Raw genomic sequence first — 14060 nt, 5'->3', positions numbered from 1 at the left:
GACCCTAGAGCTGCATAGGACTTCCATTTGGGCAGTCTAGGCCACTAGAATGATTTTCGACGAAACTAGAATTCTCTGGTCTCTCTGGTTCGTCCAGGTAGAATGACGAATCTAAAGATAGACCAGGAGTGGGATGAAACACACTGGGATGATTAAGGCTGACAGTTTTACGTCCTACAATTTCACCTACAGTTTTTGGGATAGCAGTTGACAACTGCCTCAGAAGTCACCCATTTCTGACTTCCACTCTGTCTTGGCCCTCCTGCCAGGCATTTTGGAAGGTAGAGACTTTTAAGTTGTGGTGTCACTGTCCAGGAGCAGATAACCCACGTGGAGAGACAAGAATGACCAGGAACAATGCAGGAATGCAAGATGTTGTTCAATGTGAATGATGAAGATTCCTCGATAGTATATTCACCTACATTTTTTTTTGTAATCCTCATAAATAACCTTGCAGTGTGAGAAGTAACCATCATCTATATTATACTTTTCTGTGTGAGGAAACTAAGGCCCTGCAAATGAATTGTTCTCTTTCAGAGTTAGAGCTGAGACCATGAAGCCTTCTGAACCCAGGGACTGTGGCTTTCCCCCAGCCCACAGTGGGGGCTCCACTGAGGAAATCCAGAAAAGATTTGGATGGGATCACTTCATCTCCTTTTCATTCCCAATATTCTATTATTTATTCAGTTCTGTTTCGTTTGGGGAAAACCCAGATAGTAAACATGTGGCCCTAGATTTCTTAAAACAAAAAAAAGAAAGAAAAGTGTTTAAGGTCCCAAGTTGTTACGTTTGGCATTTAGAATGAGAAATCTCCATGTTATGAGGTGCATAGTAAAGAGAGGCTCTCAGAATGTCCTGTGTGGTTAGAAGCATTCAGATTTACCCATTTGCATTGTTTTCAGGATCAATGCCTACATTGAAGAAGAAGTCCAAAGACGTCTTCAGGATTTGCGTCGTGTGACGGATGAAGACAGCAATACATCTGCAGATATGGTGAAGGTGAGCTGAAGGAGCTTTATCGATTGGTAATCAAGCAATGCATTCGTTTGTTTTTCAAGATGACCTGGCAGATAAGTTATGGTGATTGTGGTAGTGGTGGGGTCTTTTATTCTTGTTTTTCAATGAGAAAATTCAGATGTGGAATATTCTAGAAAAAATATTATATATTGCCTGGGCAGAGCTTAACAGTTTGCAGATAATATTAATTCAAGAGTAACTTTATTTTATAATTTTGTAATTCTGAGAAAACTTTTTAAGTGAATATAAGTTCTCCAAAAATGCTTTATTTACTTTGATTTATAAAAATCCTACATGTAATAACATTTTCTGTTTCTCCCAAAATACTACCAATTCCCATATGTATTTAATTTGCTTTGTAAATTATCCAAAGTATAAATGTAATTTTGCCTTTGAGAAGGTACATATTTGTGACAAGTTGATTTTTGTCAAAATAAGAACATTGCATTTCTGTCTTGCAAATTAAAAGCTGTCCTAAGGACATCTTGTTTTTAATATTATTCTTAAAATTTTAAGATTAGGGGTAAATGGTTTGGTTTTCTCACAAGCAGATGGATCCATAGAGTCATGTTTACCTTGAGAATATAAATTATATAGAAGAGTTGTCATTGTTGAATGACAAGTATGCTTATTTAGAATTTCGTTCCCATAAATACTTCTAATCGAATCATTCCCCCCCTTCTGTGAACTTGCTATAATTTAATATAGAGGACTTTTTATTTTCTTTTCAGGATAATGAGAAACTCCACAATGGCACCATTCAACGTAAGCTAAAATACGAGGTAGGTAATGATTTTTCAGATTGATAGGGTTGCCTTAAATTATGGCATGCTCATGTGATTAAATTTTCTTAATGTTTAGTTGCATAATTAGAATTTTGAAGTCCCAGTGAGATTAATGGCTAATAGGGAAGGCGAGCTATTATATGGACTTAAAATTAAACGGAATCCTGCAGCTCCGAACTGCTTTGACTTTATTTGAATGGCACGTAGCCGTGGTGGAGCTTTGCCAGTTTTTCATTCGTAACAGTATCCTTTCCCTTGGTCTGCATTTAAAAGGCAGAATCATATAATCAGAATCAGATAAGGCATTTGGAAGTGAAACTGAGTACTTCTGCATGTTTTTGAAACATTGTTCATTTTATAGACTGTGAGTTGGCCGTGGTACAAAGGAAATGCTCTTGACTGATTAGCTTATTTCTCTGGTGGATTGTCAAACCAAGATTTATTTGGGCATACAATTTGTAAAGATTTTACTTGCATTTTCCTCCATTAAGGGGCATGTCCTTGCCATATATTCCTAAACTGAGAAATACCCCAAAACAAAAAACTACTAGGTGGTAGAGATCTTCCAGGTGGTGTCCATACATTATTAAACAGAGAACCGGAGGGCGGCTATTCCACAGTAGGCTTAACTGGCTTTGTCTGCAGCCACCCACTCCTGCCAGTCCTTCAGTAATGACATGATCTTCCTTGGATACCCACGTCCTTAGCAGGTGACCCCGTGCAGAGCAAGGCGTTGGCTTTCATTTGTTTGTGCCGCAGTGCCTGGCACGTAGCAGGCATGCAGTAAGCCTTCCCTGGTGATAGTTTGTAGATAACAGTAATGATAATCTAACTGGGGCAAACATAATTAAGGATTCCCATGAAGTGAACCAAAAGGAGGGAGAAACATGACCTGGGTTAGAATACTTGTGAATTTCTTTTGGCCTTGCCATCTGATTGTCATTAAGTATTCCCTGATTTCTTTTGCATTTTGGACATACGACCATGGACTTATTTTCGGAATTAAATTGGAGCTTTTAAACATTGAATCAAAGATCTTGGGATTTAATTTAGAGAAAATGAAATATTAGACCAAGAAATGGATACTGCGCATCAATCCCATACAGTGTCTTTCTGTCAAAAGACTTGGTGATTTATAAAGTGTATAATACAGAAAATTGATGTTGTATGTGTGAATCAGATCATCTCTTCTTAAATCACGTAAAACTATGAGTGGTTGAGGCTTTTGATTTAACTTCCAAATTAATCCACCCAATGAAACCAATGATTACAAGAATCATCATGTGCAAAAGAATTCCAGAAAGTGATACCACATTCCCATTTCAACTTTTTTTGACACCTTGAACAGACAAGGCAGTCTTGCCCGGCACAGCGTCTTGCCCCGCTTCTGCCCAGATGTGCCACTGACACTTTGAACACCACTAGAGAGGAGAGGAGGAAGGTACATCGGAACAACCACTGGAGTCATCCCATGACACGGAGCATCTCAGGCCCTAAAACTTGTTCCTCAGCATCACAAGAAAGAACCCACCAGCGAAGAGATCAGTCCTCAGTGCCTGAGGTGTTGCAGGACAGTGGTTGCAAATATCATTGTCCTGAGTGTGCTGGCCATTTTGAACCAAAACATTTTAATCTACCTAAAATCTCTTCTCTTAATGAAAGCTACAGCAGTGATGCAGAAGATTTTCAGGATAAGTCAGCAAGTTTCACTGAGCTGATGACTCATAAAGATGAACACATAGAAATTCAGTCCAGTTGGACTTCGCTGCGGTGCACATCCCAAGAAGTTTCTATAAATGGTGGAAGCCGGCAGGCCAGGCAAAGCCAGGTGCTCTCCTTTGTTCTCTCTGAAAGCATTTCTCATGAGGAGAGTGCATCTGGCAATGTTCCTCGGGGTGGACTGGCCTCTGAGTTTTGTAGTGAGCTTCAAGATGAGGAAGAGTTAGCTGCTAAAAAGGTTAGCTCTTCAGAGTTACTGATAAATACCAGGACAGAAGGAAACAATGGACTGGGATATTTTTACCACAAGTTCTCAGATCTTTATAAAGACACCAGCAGTCACCTGCTCCAGGCTGGCACAAAGGTACTCAGCCATGCTGGGTTCATGGGCAGCCTCTGTGCCCCAAGTAGACTCACCTCCCAAGTGACAACATTCATCAGAAGAATGCCATTTCTGCAGCACTTAGCCCTGGATGTGCCCTTGAAGTCCCATGTGCAGTCAGCAGAACCTCATTCTTTTCCTGAAGCTCATGCTGGCAGCAGCAAAAGCCAAGAAGCAAGGGGACCTAGGCCTGCAGAGAGTGCCACGGCCTACGTGGCCTCTGCCTTTGCAGCTGCAGGTTTACCAGGTTCCTCACCAAGCTCAGTTTTCCGCCTTGAGTACAAAGATGCTAGAAAGAGCTCGGCATTTACGCAGACCCTTGTGCAATTCCCAGACCAAATGCTGCAACTTCAAGAGTGCCCTTTAAAAGATCTTCTTGAGCATATGGCTTGTTCTCTACCAGCTTTGGGCGACACGGACGAAGTCAAAGGCATTTACTGGCTTGCTGTTGCTAACTGCGCAGAACCTGACCCCCAGCCAGCATGTTTGCTGCTGCTTCGGTCAACTTTGTATGCTTTGGTCCTGTCAGATAATCACTGTGGCTCAATGAGCATTTTTCATGCTCTGCCTCTCTCGGGACTGCAGGAGATTCAGATTGGCTTTGGTGGACAGAGCATTCGATTCCTGAGCTCTGCAGAGCATCTTCTACTCACTGTATTCAGTTACAACAAAACCCTCACTCAACAGCTATGTCATGACCTCCTGTGTGTCCTGATGCCCGAGTCTGATGCCGCAGCCTATGCTAATCATCCTTTGCTCCAGCAAGATCTGGTTCAGCTTTCTCTTGATTGGAAAGCAGAAATCCCTGGTATAGTTTTGGCAAACGGAGTTCAGTTGTCATCCAAATTCCAGACTAGCTTGGTTGATATGATTTACTTTCTTCATGGAAATATGGAAGTCAACATCCCCTCTCTGGCAGAGGTCCAGTTACTGCTGTACACAGCAGTGAGGGTCCAGGGTGCATCTGGCCATGACCAGTGGCAGTCGCTGGTCCTTCTGAACACCCACATCGCGCTGGTGAGGGAAGATCGTGTTTTTTTCCCTCGCACTCGGTATCTAAACACACCTCCTCCACATGCACAATTTGATGTGATTAAATGCCGTGCTTTAAGTGAATTCAAGTGTGTTGTTGTTCCAGAGAAGAAAAATTTATCAACGGTAGAACTTGTCTTCCTACAAAAACTCAAACTTGCTTCGGATTCAAGAGATAGTTCATCTGAGCACCTTCAAGAAGCACCACGTGTCCAGTTATTTACCAGCCCGGTGTGTCTTCAAGGTAGTCAGAATATAGCACCCGAGGTCTGGAAACTAACTTTCAGTTCTCAAGATGAGGCTCTCTGGCTAATCTCACATTTGACGAGACTCTAGGGAGGAGACTTTTAAAGATGCACTGCCTATTATTTGAGATCATTAATAAAATACGCATTATGAAAACAGTCAAGGGAATATGAGTATATCAATGTAGCTAATTGAATTGGAACTGGAAAAATGCAGACCTCTAAAATGGAAAATGTAAATAATTTAAATATCTACAATAAAATAAAACTAGCTGATAGCAGAGCACTGATAAAATATCTTTATCACCACCTTGCTTCATTTTCTTGAAACTTGGGCTTGTAAATTTGTGTCCACCTCATTATTGGTGAGATGATTAAAGCGTTTCTGATTGTCGTTGGCTCCGTGTCGATTTATAGTGTGGTAGCCTGGAATCTGTCTGTGCCTGCTGGATTCCGGCAGGCTAATTTGTGCTGCCTGAAAAAGTGCCCAGTCTGGCGGTGACCTTCATTGACATCCTCCGTTTTAGCCGTGATTAGGACAGCCATGTAGCAGAGTACATTAGTGATGCATCGAGTTGCCTATAAGGACCCAGGGATTTAAAATGTCCTCCCATCACCGTAATACATGGAATCGGGACAGTGATGCATGCCCTGCAGTGTCTTTTTTTCTCGGTTAATTGCCTTTTCCTTCTTCCTTTCATACTTCTCGACTATTCCCTTCTAACTTATGTTATTTCAGCTCCTTACTTGTTGGTATAGTTTTAACTACTCTTCCCCATAACCACACCACCACCACCACTTTCCGGCTCTTTGTCTGAACTTTCATATTTCTACCCTGGAAAGGCTCTTCTCCTGGGAGTCTGACTTTCTCATGGCATTTTTCTCCTGTCTTGTCAAATATGTGGTTGCCTCAGAAGGCCTTCAGCTCTCCTCGCTGGCTGCCCTCCCTCTGGCCTGTCCCCTAACTGTCACTCATAGCCTCCTGAACCAGTTGGTTTGCTGGCCTCCCTCCTAAGGAGAGTCCCTGCCCACATCCAGTGGTCACTTGCCCTCCGCCTCTGTAAGAGGCTTTCCTCTCTGTCCACCTCTGTTCAGCAGTCCTATAAGGAATCAGGTTACATGTTTCGTATTTATTTTTGAAATAAATTTCATCTGACCATAGTTGTTCTGCCATTGTTCTCCTGTCTCTCAGGTGTGTGTCCTACTAAATTCCAGAGTCTCAGAAGTAATGAGACACGCCTCTGTATCGCTCCATCCAGTCTCCTTCCACTCATAGCTGCGTCATGCTTGGCCCCCTGTAGGTCTCCCTGACTCAGTTGAGTGAGTCAGCAATTCTGTTAAGCCATCCATTTTAACCCTGGCATGGAAGGGCCATTTTCTATTCTGGTCAAGTCTTTGTATAATGTCCGCCACAAATGTTGTAGCCCCTTCTTTGTTTCTGTTCCTAATTGATGACAGGGATGGTATCAAAGCTTCCCCCACCCAGAAACTTACCATCTCGCCTTGTCCGGGAAGTGCAGATCTTCCCTCTTTCCCTCTTCAGAGCTAATGACAAACTACTCAGCTGGTTCTACGTTTTTACCTATTTTTCTCTACCCAGTTTCTGGGGACATGAACAGGAAAAGGCAGGAAATTGGAGAATGCATTATTCACAAACACTGGTGGCTGCAGCCTTGTTTGCTTTGGACCAGTAGAGGCTTTTTGAGGCAATTCTTTCGTTTTTAGGTGGAGCATGTTTTTGTGACTTCTGCAGCACTCCCTGCCCAATACATATACGTCTTATCGCCTTATGCCTGAAGGCTTTTAACTCTATGATGAGGACATCATTAAAATTTGTCACTAATTTGTCACTATCTTGTCTGGTAGGTCATCTTCTAGCATGGAAAAAATTCCTAAAATGCATCATGATAATCTTTTTAATATCTTACCAATAATATTCTCCTAATTTGTTTCGTATTTCTTTTACTATTTTCAGCTATTAATAATATATTTTGCATTCCTTTTTTTAAAAAATTGTCCCACTCAGTATTTTCTGATATATCCTTGATAAGAAAAATCGAATTAATGATTATAAAGAGCAGACGTAGTAAAATTTAAGACGTCAGCAGAGGAATACCATGGTTAGGAAAAGGCAGCAATATATAAACAGTGCATGGTTTTAACAAAGAGTGTTAAATATTAGACAGATGTGCTTATTCTCACAGGTACAAAAGCATAATTCTACCAGGTTATAAATCTTAGTCTTTAGTATTTTTCATACATGGAACACAGAGCAAACTATGAGCATTGCATAAAAATCATATTATTCATTATAACTTCTCCAGGCTGCTTTATGATCTAAGAAGGCCACAATGAGGATCACGTTCAGATCTCACCACATAATAGAGGCAGCCCGATGGTGTTCAAATTTTATATGTCACTTCTTTCACCTAAGCATGCTTTTTGAGATAAAATATGGTTCCTGGGTGTGAGAGTTTGATTTACTATGTGTGAAGTAAGTGTTCAGGTTGTCGTAGTGCCTGTAGAAGCTGGTGGAGTATTGTTTGTGCCATTATCCACTGTGGCTTCAATCCTAGCAGCCTCACTCTGGCTCTTTCTTCAGGAGTTCTAAGCCTGTAACACTCCTAGAGTAGAGCAAGTATTAGAGTTAAGTATTCATCCTGATGTAGCAACATCTCAATTGTAATGAGCTTCTGAATCAAAAAAATATGTTCATACATAACTTGGTTATGTGGCATTTTGCATTGTTGTAATATAGTTATAAACATTTACATTGTGAGACTTTTTAATACATTCTAGACAATACCTCTTTGAATACTTTTGAAATAGTGATTTCATCTGTGTCTGATTAAAATCCATTTTGCACACAGCTGCCTATTTTACAGACTTGTGGTTGGCAGGATGAATTTATTTAGTCTTTGTTGAAAAACATTTCAAAACAGTTTGTTGCCCTATTCTCATTACTTAAAAAGTGTGAGTGCATCCCTTTGGAAGAAAATACTTAAGCCTTCCAGCAGTAGTAATTACAGTAATTTTTGCTTACATTCTCTTTCCCAGATGATTTAAAGCTTTGTATGATAAATAGATTAGAGCCACTTTTATTAATGCTGCTTTGATGGGCAAAGAAGCAGGCTTATTGGATAGACCAGTTCCTAATGAGGTCATTTTGTTAATTTAGTTACATAATCTCCAGTATGTAGCTTAGACAACTCTGCCTCATTCCTTAGAATATGTGTTGTGACAGGTGTTATATCAATTAGCTATTGCCAAATAATAATGCCCCGAATTTCAGTGGCATATAAAAAAAAAGCTTTTATTTCATACGCTGGTTTGCATGTAGGTTGAAGGGGCCCTGCTATAGGCTCCAGGTCATCTGGAGGTTAGCCAAAGTTGGTCTGCTCCACGTGTTCATTCTGGGTCTGTGCTGAAGGGGCAGTAGCCATCACAGTGACGACAGAAGCACAGTGGGAAACGCTGGAAGCCTCTGCCTGCCTCATGTCTGCTAACATCCACTGGCCAGCACAAGGCGCACAACCAAGCCCAGACTCGAAGGACACGGAAGTACGCTCCATCCACCAAGAGGCCATGGCAAGACTATGGATATGTGCTCCTACTACAGAGGAGAGAAGAATTGGGGCTAGTAATTTAATTTACAATAAGTATGTTATGTCAAGCTTTCCAAGGCTCTGTTGGAAGACAAGACTTGGATGAAACTTGGACGTCTTAATGGAAACATTCAGGTACTGGGAGGAACAAACATATTAGGTCCTTTAAAATGACCTAGTTCAACTTTCTTTCTAATTCAGTCTCTGTTTGAATACCTCCGTGGATGGGCTGCTCACTCTCTGCCTCTGAAGCAGTTTATTATTGGGAACTGCCCTTATCGTTAGACCATTCTTTCCACCATCTCCCTTCCTGTGATCTGCATCTGCAGAATCTGCCCTTCCATGGCACCCTCAGTAGCAGAACAAAACAAGTCTGTCCCACAGTCTGTATTATAGCACACCGCTTCAGAGAAGGTAGTTATACTCTCTCTTCCTCCTCTGATTTTTCTAGTTCACCTCCAACACCCTTCAGCCCCTCCACTTTCCAGACCACCACCATCTAATCTCTCCTTGAGGATGAACCTTTGTAATTTGTTAAAACCTCCTTTTATAAGAAATAAATCTTAACTATCTAGTTATGAGAAGAAAAGAGATTCTATTATAAATCACTCCTCCTGCCTTTCAATATCTGGTTAAAATCTTGTGTTGCTGAAGATGCAGTGGGTTACAATGACAGTACTGATCATCATTTGCATTGTGGTTTACAACGCATGGATTTCTTGCCCATGTATTGTTATTTACAATGACTCTACTGCAGTGGAAGAATTCATGTTGTTCTCCATTTCATGTTTGGGAATTTAGACCCAGAAAGGTTAACTTGGTTTAGAACAGGAACTTTAAACTGAGACCTTCTTACTCCAAAGCATGTGTTTTTTTCCATAATGCCAAAACCATCTCATGGTGACTGTTATTATTGACATTGGCTGGGTAAATTTTTTCTTGATTTTTTTTTTTTTTTTGGTAGGAATGAACTATCCTAGAAATTCTCAAGCATTGCTAAGTTAATTCTTATCTGACTTATAAATTTGTTTTCTTGGAATTTCTAGACATTAAAGATTATTTCTCTTTGTATGAGCTTTTTGTTGTTTTTTTTAAGGATTGCCTTAAGTTTCTTTTCAATTCTTTTGTTTCCTTGTATGGACCTTATATCTCCTCTTTGCTCTCTGCATTTTTAGCTCCTGTAGAAGAAAAGCCTGGACATGTCGGTAGCGCGAATAGGGCACAGATATCCTTGTATGCTCAGCGTTATGCTGAACGTTCCTCCTTTAGCTGGAAGTTAAACAATGTGCTCTATGGAAACCTGATAAAGGGAACCACCCCATCCCCTCCTCTCCCACCCTATATTTTCTCCTGGGCCTCTGAATTCAGCATAGTTCGAACCAAAGCTAGGGCTCAACAGAAAGTCTGTGAGTGATGACCAGTGATGCTTTTCATGATTAATCAAAGACAGTCTAGAACTAGAAAGGAGAACATCTGATTTTCCCTGAGGATTTTAAACTGTCTATATTCATGTTTGGTAGTGAGAGCCACTTAGCATTTGTTGCCATGTTATCAGCCAGGCTTACTAGACCCCATATTTAGTCTTTTTCACGTCAGCCATTTATTGATGCATTGATCAGAGATGATAACCATTCAAGGGATTAGTCTTTTGTGATCAAGAGGAAGAGAGTGACATTTCTAATAATTTCAAGTTGAAATATTCATCAGATATTTAGTATTTCCAAACCTTGAAACAATGTTGGTGATCAATTCAGATCTGTACAAAAGAAATAATTGATTCTGGTAAAAATTGTGGATTGGAAATGGCAGCTAAACTTTTGGATTTACCACGAGTCCACTAAACCCAAGGTATTCCACAAGCACCTATGTCCAACACAGTTTGTCATTTTCTGGGCAATTTATCCCTAAGGAGACTTATCAAAATTAAAGAAATACTCCTTTATTTAAAAACTTGTGTATCTGTTTCCTGTTGTGAGTTTCTAAATTCACTTTAAAAATGAGATAAGATTAGCATTGTTTCTTCATGCCAGGTGGTTGTTGAGGATGGTCAGGGTGTACCTATAGAATATGTGGCCACGTGTCTTAGCAAAATCCAATTCCGTGTATTTACTGAGCCTTCAAAGATAATGTGGTATTAAGACAAGGTACCTTCATGACAAAGGCAGGCTTCTCCTTCTGGAAGTGGATATAAACATGCCTTGGCTTGTTTCCATATTCATCATTTGTCCTTGTTCACACAAGTTATCTTTATTTCCTGTTTCTTATAACATGGCTTATTTTTGAGAATGTAACAAATCCTCACCATCTCGTCCCCAAATCTCCATTTTCAAACTGCTGGGGCGTAGTAGGTGCTCGATACATAAAAGTCCTGATTAGAACTATCAGTATAGCACTTGTGGTTGAAAAAAAGGAGGGATTAGAAATATGGGCTATGCTGGGAACAGAGACAGGAGAATTTGTAATTTTGTTAAATCTGATAAAAAACCCAGGTTTTCCTACATTTTAGAAGCAAAGCTAGATATGGGCTAGTGGAGTTTAGATGGCAGTCCTTAGGTCTGACCTTGTTATGGTCCAAGCACATACTGAATAAAACCATCTGGTACAAAATTAGAGTGTTTAGGGACACATGTTGATGACTCCCTGTGGAATTGGACCATTTTGTGCCCTCTGCAGAGCTGACAGTCATATGAGTGGCTATCAATGCCATTTCCTCTTCACTTCCTCAGTTTGCCTCTTTTGAAGGAGACATCCTGAGTAGGAAGAGAAGATCTAATCTGAATGTTCGTGATATAGCCTATGTTCTTCCTGTTTCTTTTGGCTGAGAACCTGACTATAGTGTTTCACCAACAATGGAAAAATAGCACATTTGTTGACACAGGACATTATTTCTTTAAAAGCCATCAGGAAAATATTTTTGGTATTTAATTTTAAAAGATGATATTTGTTATGTACGTACATGTAATCCAAGTTACCAGTTATATACTTAAAATCATCCAAAAGCTAAAGGTCAGAGTCCATATAAAATAATGGCTTAAGAGATAAAGCAATAAGGTTCTACCCTACAGGATAACAGAAATCCACCCCACTTACCAATTCTTTCAATAAACGTGAATGACTTGAATTCCCCACTCAAGAGACATAGGCTAACTGAATGGATAACAAAACACAAGCCAAGTGTCTACTATCTCCAGGAAACACATCTAACCCACAAGGACTCATTCAGTCTCAGGGTGAAGGGATGGAGAACAATATTCCATGCAAATGGAACTCAAAAGAAAGCAGGTGTAGCCATTCTCATATCAGATAACATAGACTTCAAATTGACAATAGTGAAGAAAGACAAGCATGGTCATTATATAATGTAAAGGGAGCAATTCATCAAGAAGACGTAACAATCCTAAATATTTATGCATCCAACACAGGTGCACCCAGATTCATAAAGCAAATCCTACTAGATCTAAACAAAGTGATAAACAGCAACATCGTAATTGCTGGGGACTTCAACACCCCACGGACAGAACTGGACAGATCCTCCAAGAAGAAAATAAACAAACACTGGACTTAAACAGGACTCTAGAACAAACAAACATAGCAGGCATTTACAGAACATTTTATCCCAAAACTCCTGAATATACATTCTTCTCATCAGCACATGGAACATTCTCTAATACTGATCACATCTTAGGCCACAAAACGTGTCTCAACAGATTCAAAAAAATAGACATTACACTATGTATCTTCTCAGACCATAGTGAAATGAAACTAGAAATCAACTCCAACAGAAACTCTCAATTCCACACAAAGTCATGGAAATTGACCTTTCATTTCCAAGTAGAACGACTCCACGGTGCCTTTAAAATTCCTTGTACTGTCTTATGCATTCATCCATGCCAGGTCTGCTGCAGAGAGGTGCTTCAGAACATACGGCCTTTCATGTTCCTTTACCTCCTACTACAATATGTTACCGCTTCCCCTTCAGAGTTTGAGAATCTTTTTTGCCACTTATAGGGAAGCTGTGACTGATTCCAGAATAAATAGTGCCATAGAAATTTAAAAGCTCCCATAAATAATGGGATATAATGTGATACAGCACACATGTACCTGTCTAGTATAAACTCAAGATATTCAAAATACAGCAACTTTCAAATCAAAAATAAATTTAAGAGACATTTATGTTAGTTTTCCTTTCTGCCCAATATAAACATAGTTTTGAAGAATATCAGGAACTTTTCACACTGTATCCTGAGAATTCTACATTTCTCATGAAATTGACTTTACAAAATAATTTTTAAAAATTATACTGCAGCAATGATTCCATGGAAACATAATTTTTATTTATTTATGCTTTTGCTCAGATCCCTACCTTGTATGTCAGTTATTCATTTCTGTAGTTCGTATCTGTACACTCGTTAATGTTTCGTTCTTATGAAATCAGTGAGATTGAAGTAAACCGTAGTCAGGAATGATGGTGAGGGACTCTGGCAGTATTTTTAGTCCCCAGCATGGTAAGTAATGAAGAGAGAAATGTCTTTCTTCTCAGCAAAGGGTCCTGTTACACTTCACTGTCTAATCCCGATTGGAGCAGTAGTTCTTGTATCCAATCTAGAACTGTTTATTGAAGTACATGCAGGTGCTATTATGTAAAGAGCTGTCCTAGATGAGATGAGCTATGTAAATATTATAGGAGCTAGTCACTCTCAGATAACTGGTCCCTACTCAAGTCAGTTTCCCAGTAAAATTGTCAAAGGCAGGGATTTTTTTTTTTGGAAAAGAATATATGAGCCTGAGCCTCCAGGAATTTTCCTTTCATTAGGGATTAATTTCACAATGGTACATTCTTAGAAATAGAGAACTTTCCAGGCACAAAATACCCATCATCCGTTGGACATAAAGTGCCCAGACTATCAGTTATATATAGTCTTATCCCATTTTAAAAATTGACTTTTAAAAAGAGAAACTTAAGGTAGCAAATCTACCTTAACAATATAATTCATCTAGCATGGAAACACCAAATCTTTGCTCAAAACTTAATGCAGTGGAGAAAAACTAAAGGTCTTAGAAGTTACAAATCCTTTGTAAACATTATTTTGTATTCCCTGGACCTGGCCCTCTGCATGGCACATAGTTAGTGCTCAGTAAAAGATACCACTGCACGGCCGGGTGCGGTGGCTCACGCCTGTAATCCTAGCACTCTGGGAGGCCCAGGCGGGCGGATCGTTTGAGCTCAGGAGTTCGAGACCAGCCTGAGCAAGAGCGAGACCCCGCCTCTACTAAA

At 39.9% G+C, this 14060-nt stretch overlaps 1 protein-coding gene across 1 annotated transcript in view; it reads left to right on the top strand.

Annotated features, from left to right (window-relative positions):
- The window catches only part of KIF16B (kinesin family member 16B), a 244576-nt gene that overhangs the window by 144463 nt on the left and 86053 nt on the right, over nucleotides 1–14060 (top strand). Inside the window, exons 19-20 of the mRNA XM_012640496.1 lie at nucleotides 903–999; nucleotides 1749–1799. Coding sequence (XP_012495950.1) covers nucleotides 903–999; nucleotides 1749–1799 — 148 coding nt within the window. The remainder of the gene's footprint in view (nucleotides 1–902; nucleotides 1000–1748; nucleotides 1800–14060) is intronic.

This window comes from Propithecus coquereli, unplaced genomic scaffold, assembly GCF_000956105.1.
Source record: "Propithecus coquereli isolate 6110/MARCELLA unplaced genomic scaffold, Pcoq_1.0 Scaffold153, whole genome shotgun sequence".
NCBI classification, from domain to species: Eukaryota; Metazoa; Chordata; class Mammalia; order Primates; family Indriidae; genus Propithecus; species Propithecus coquereli.
This window is presented reverse-complemented; position numbering and strand designations above follow the sequence as displayed.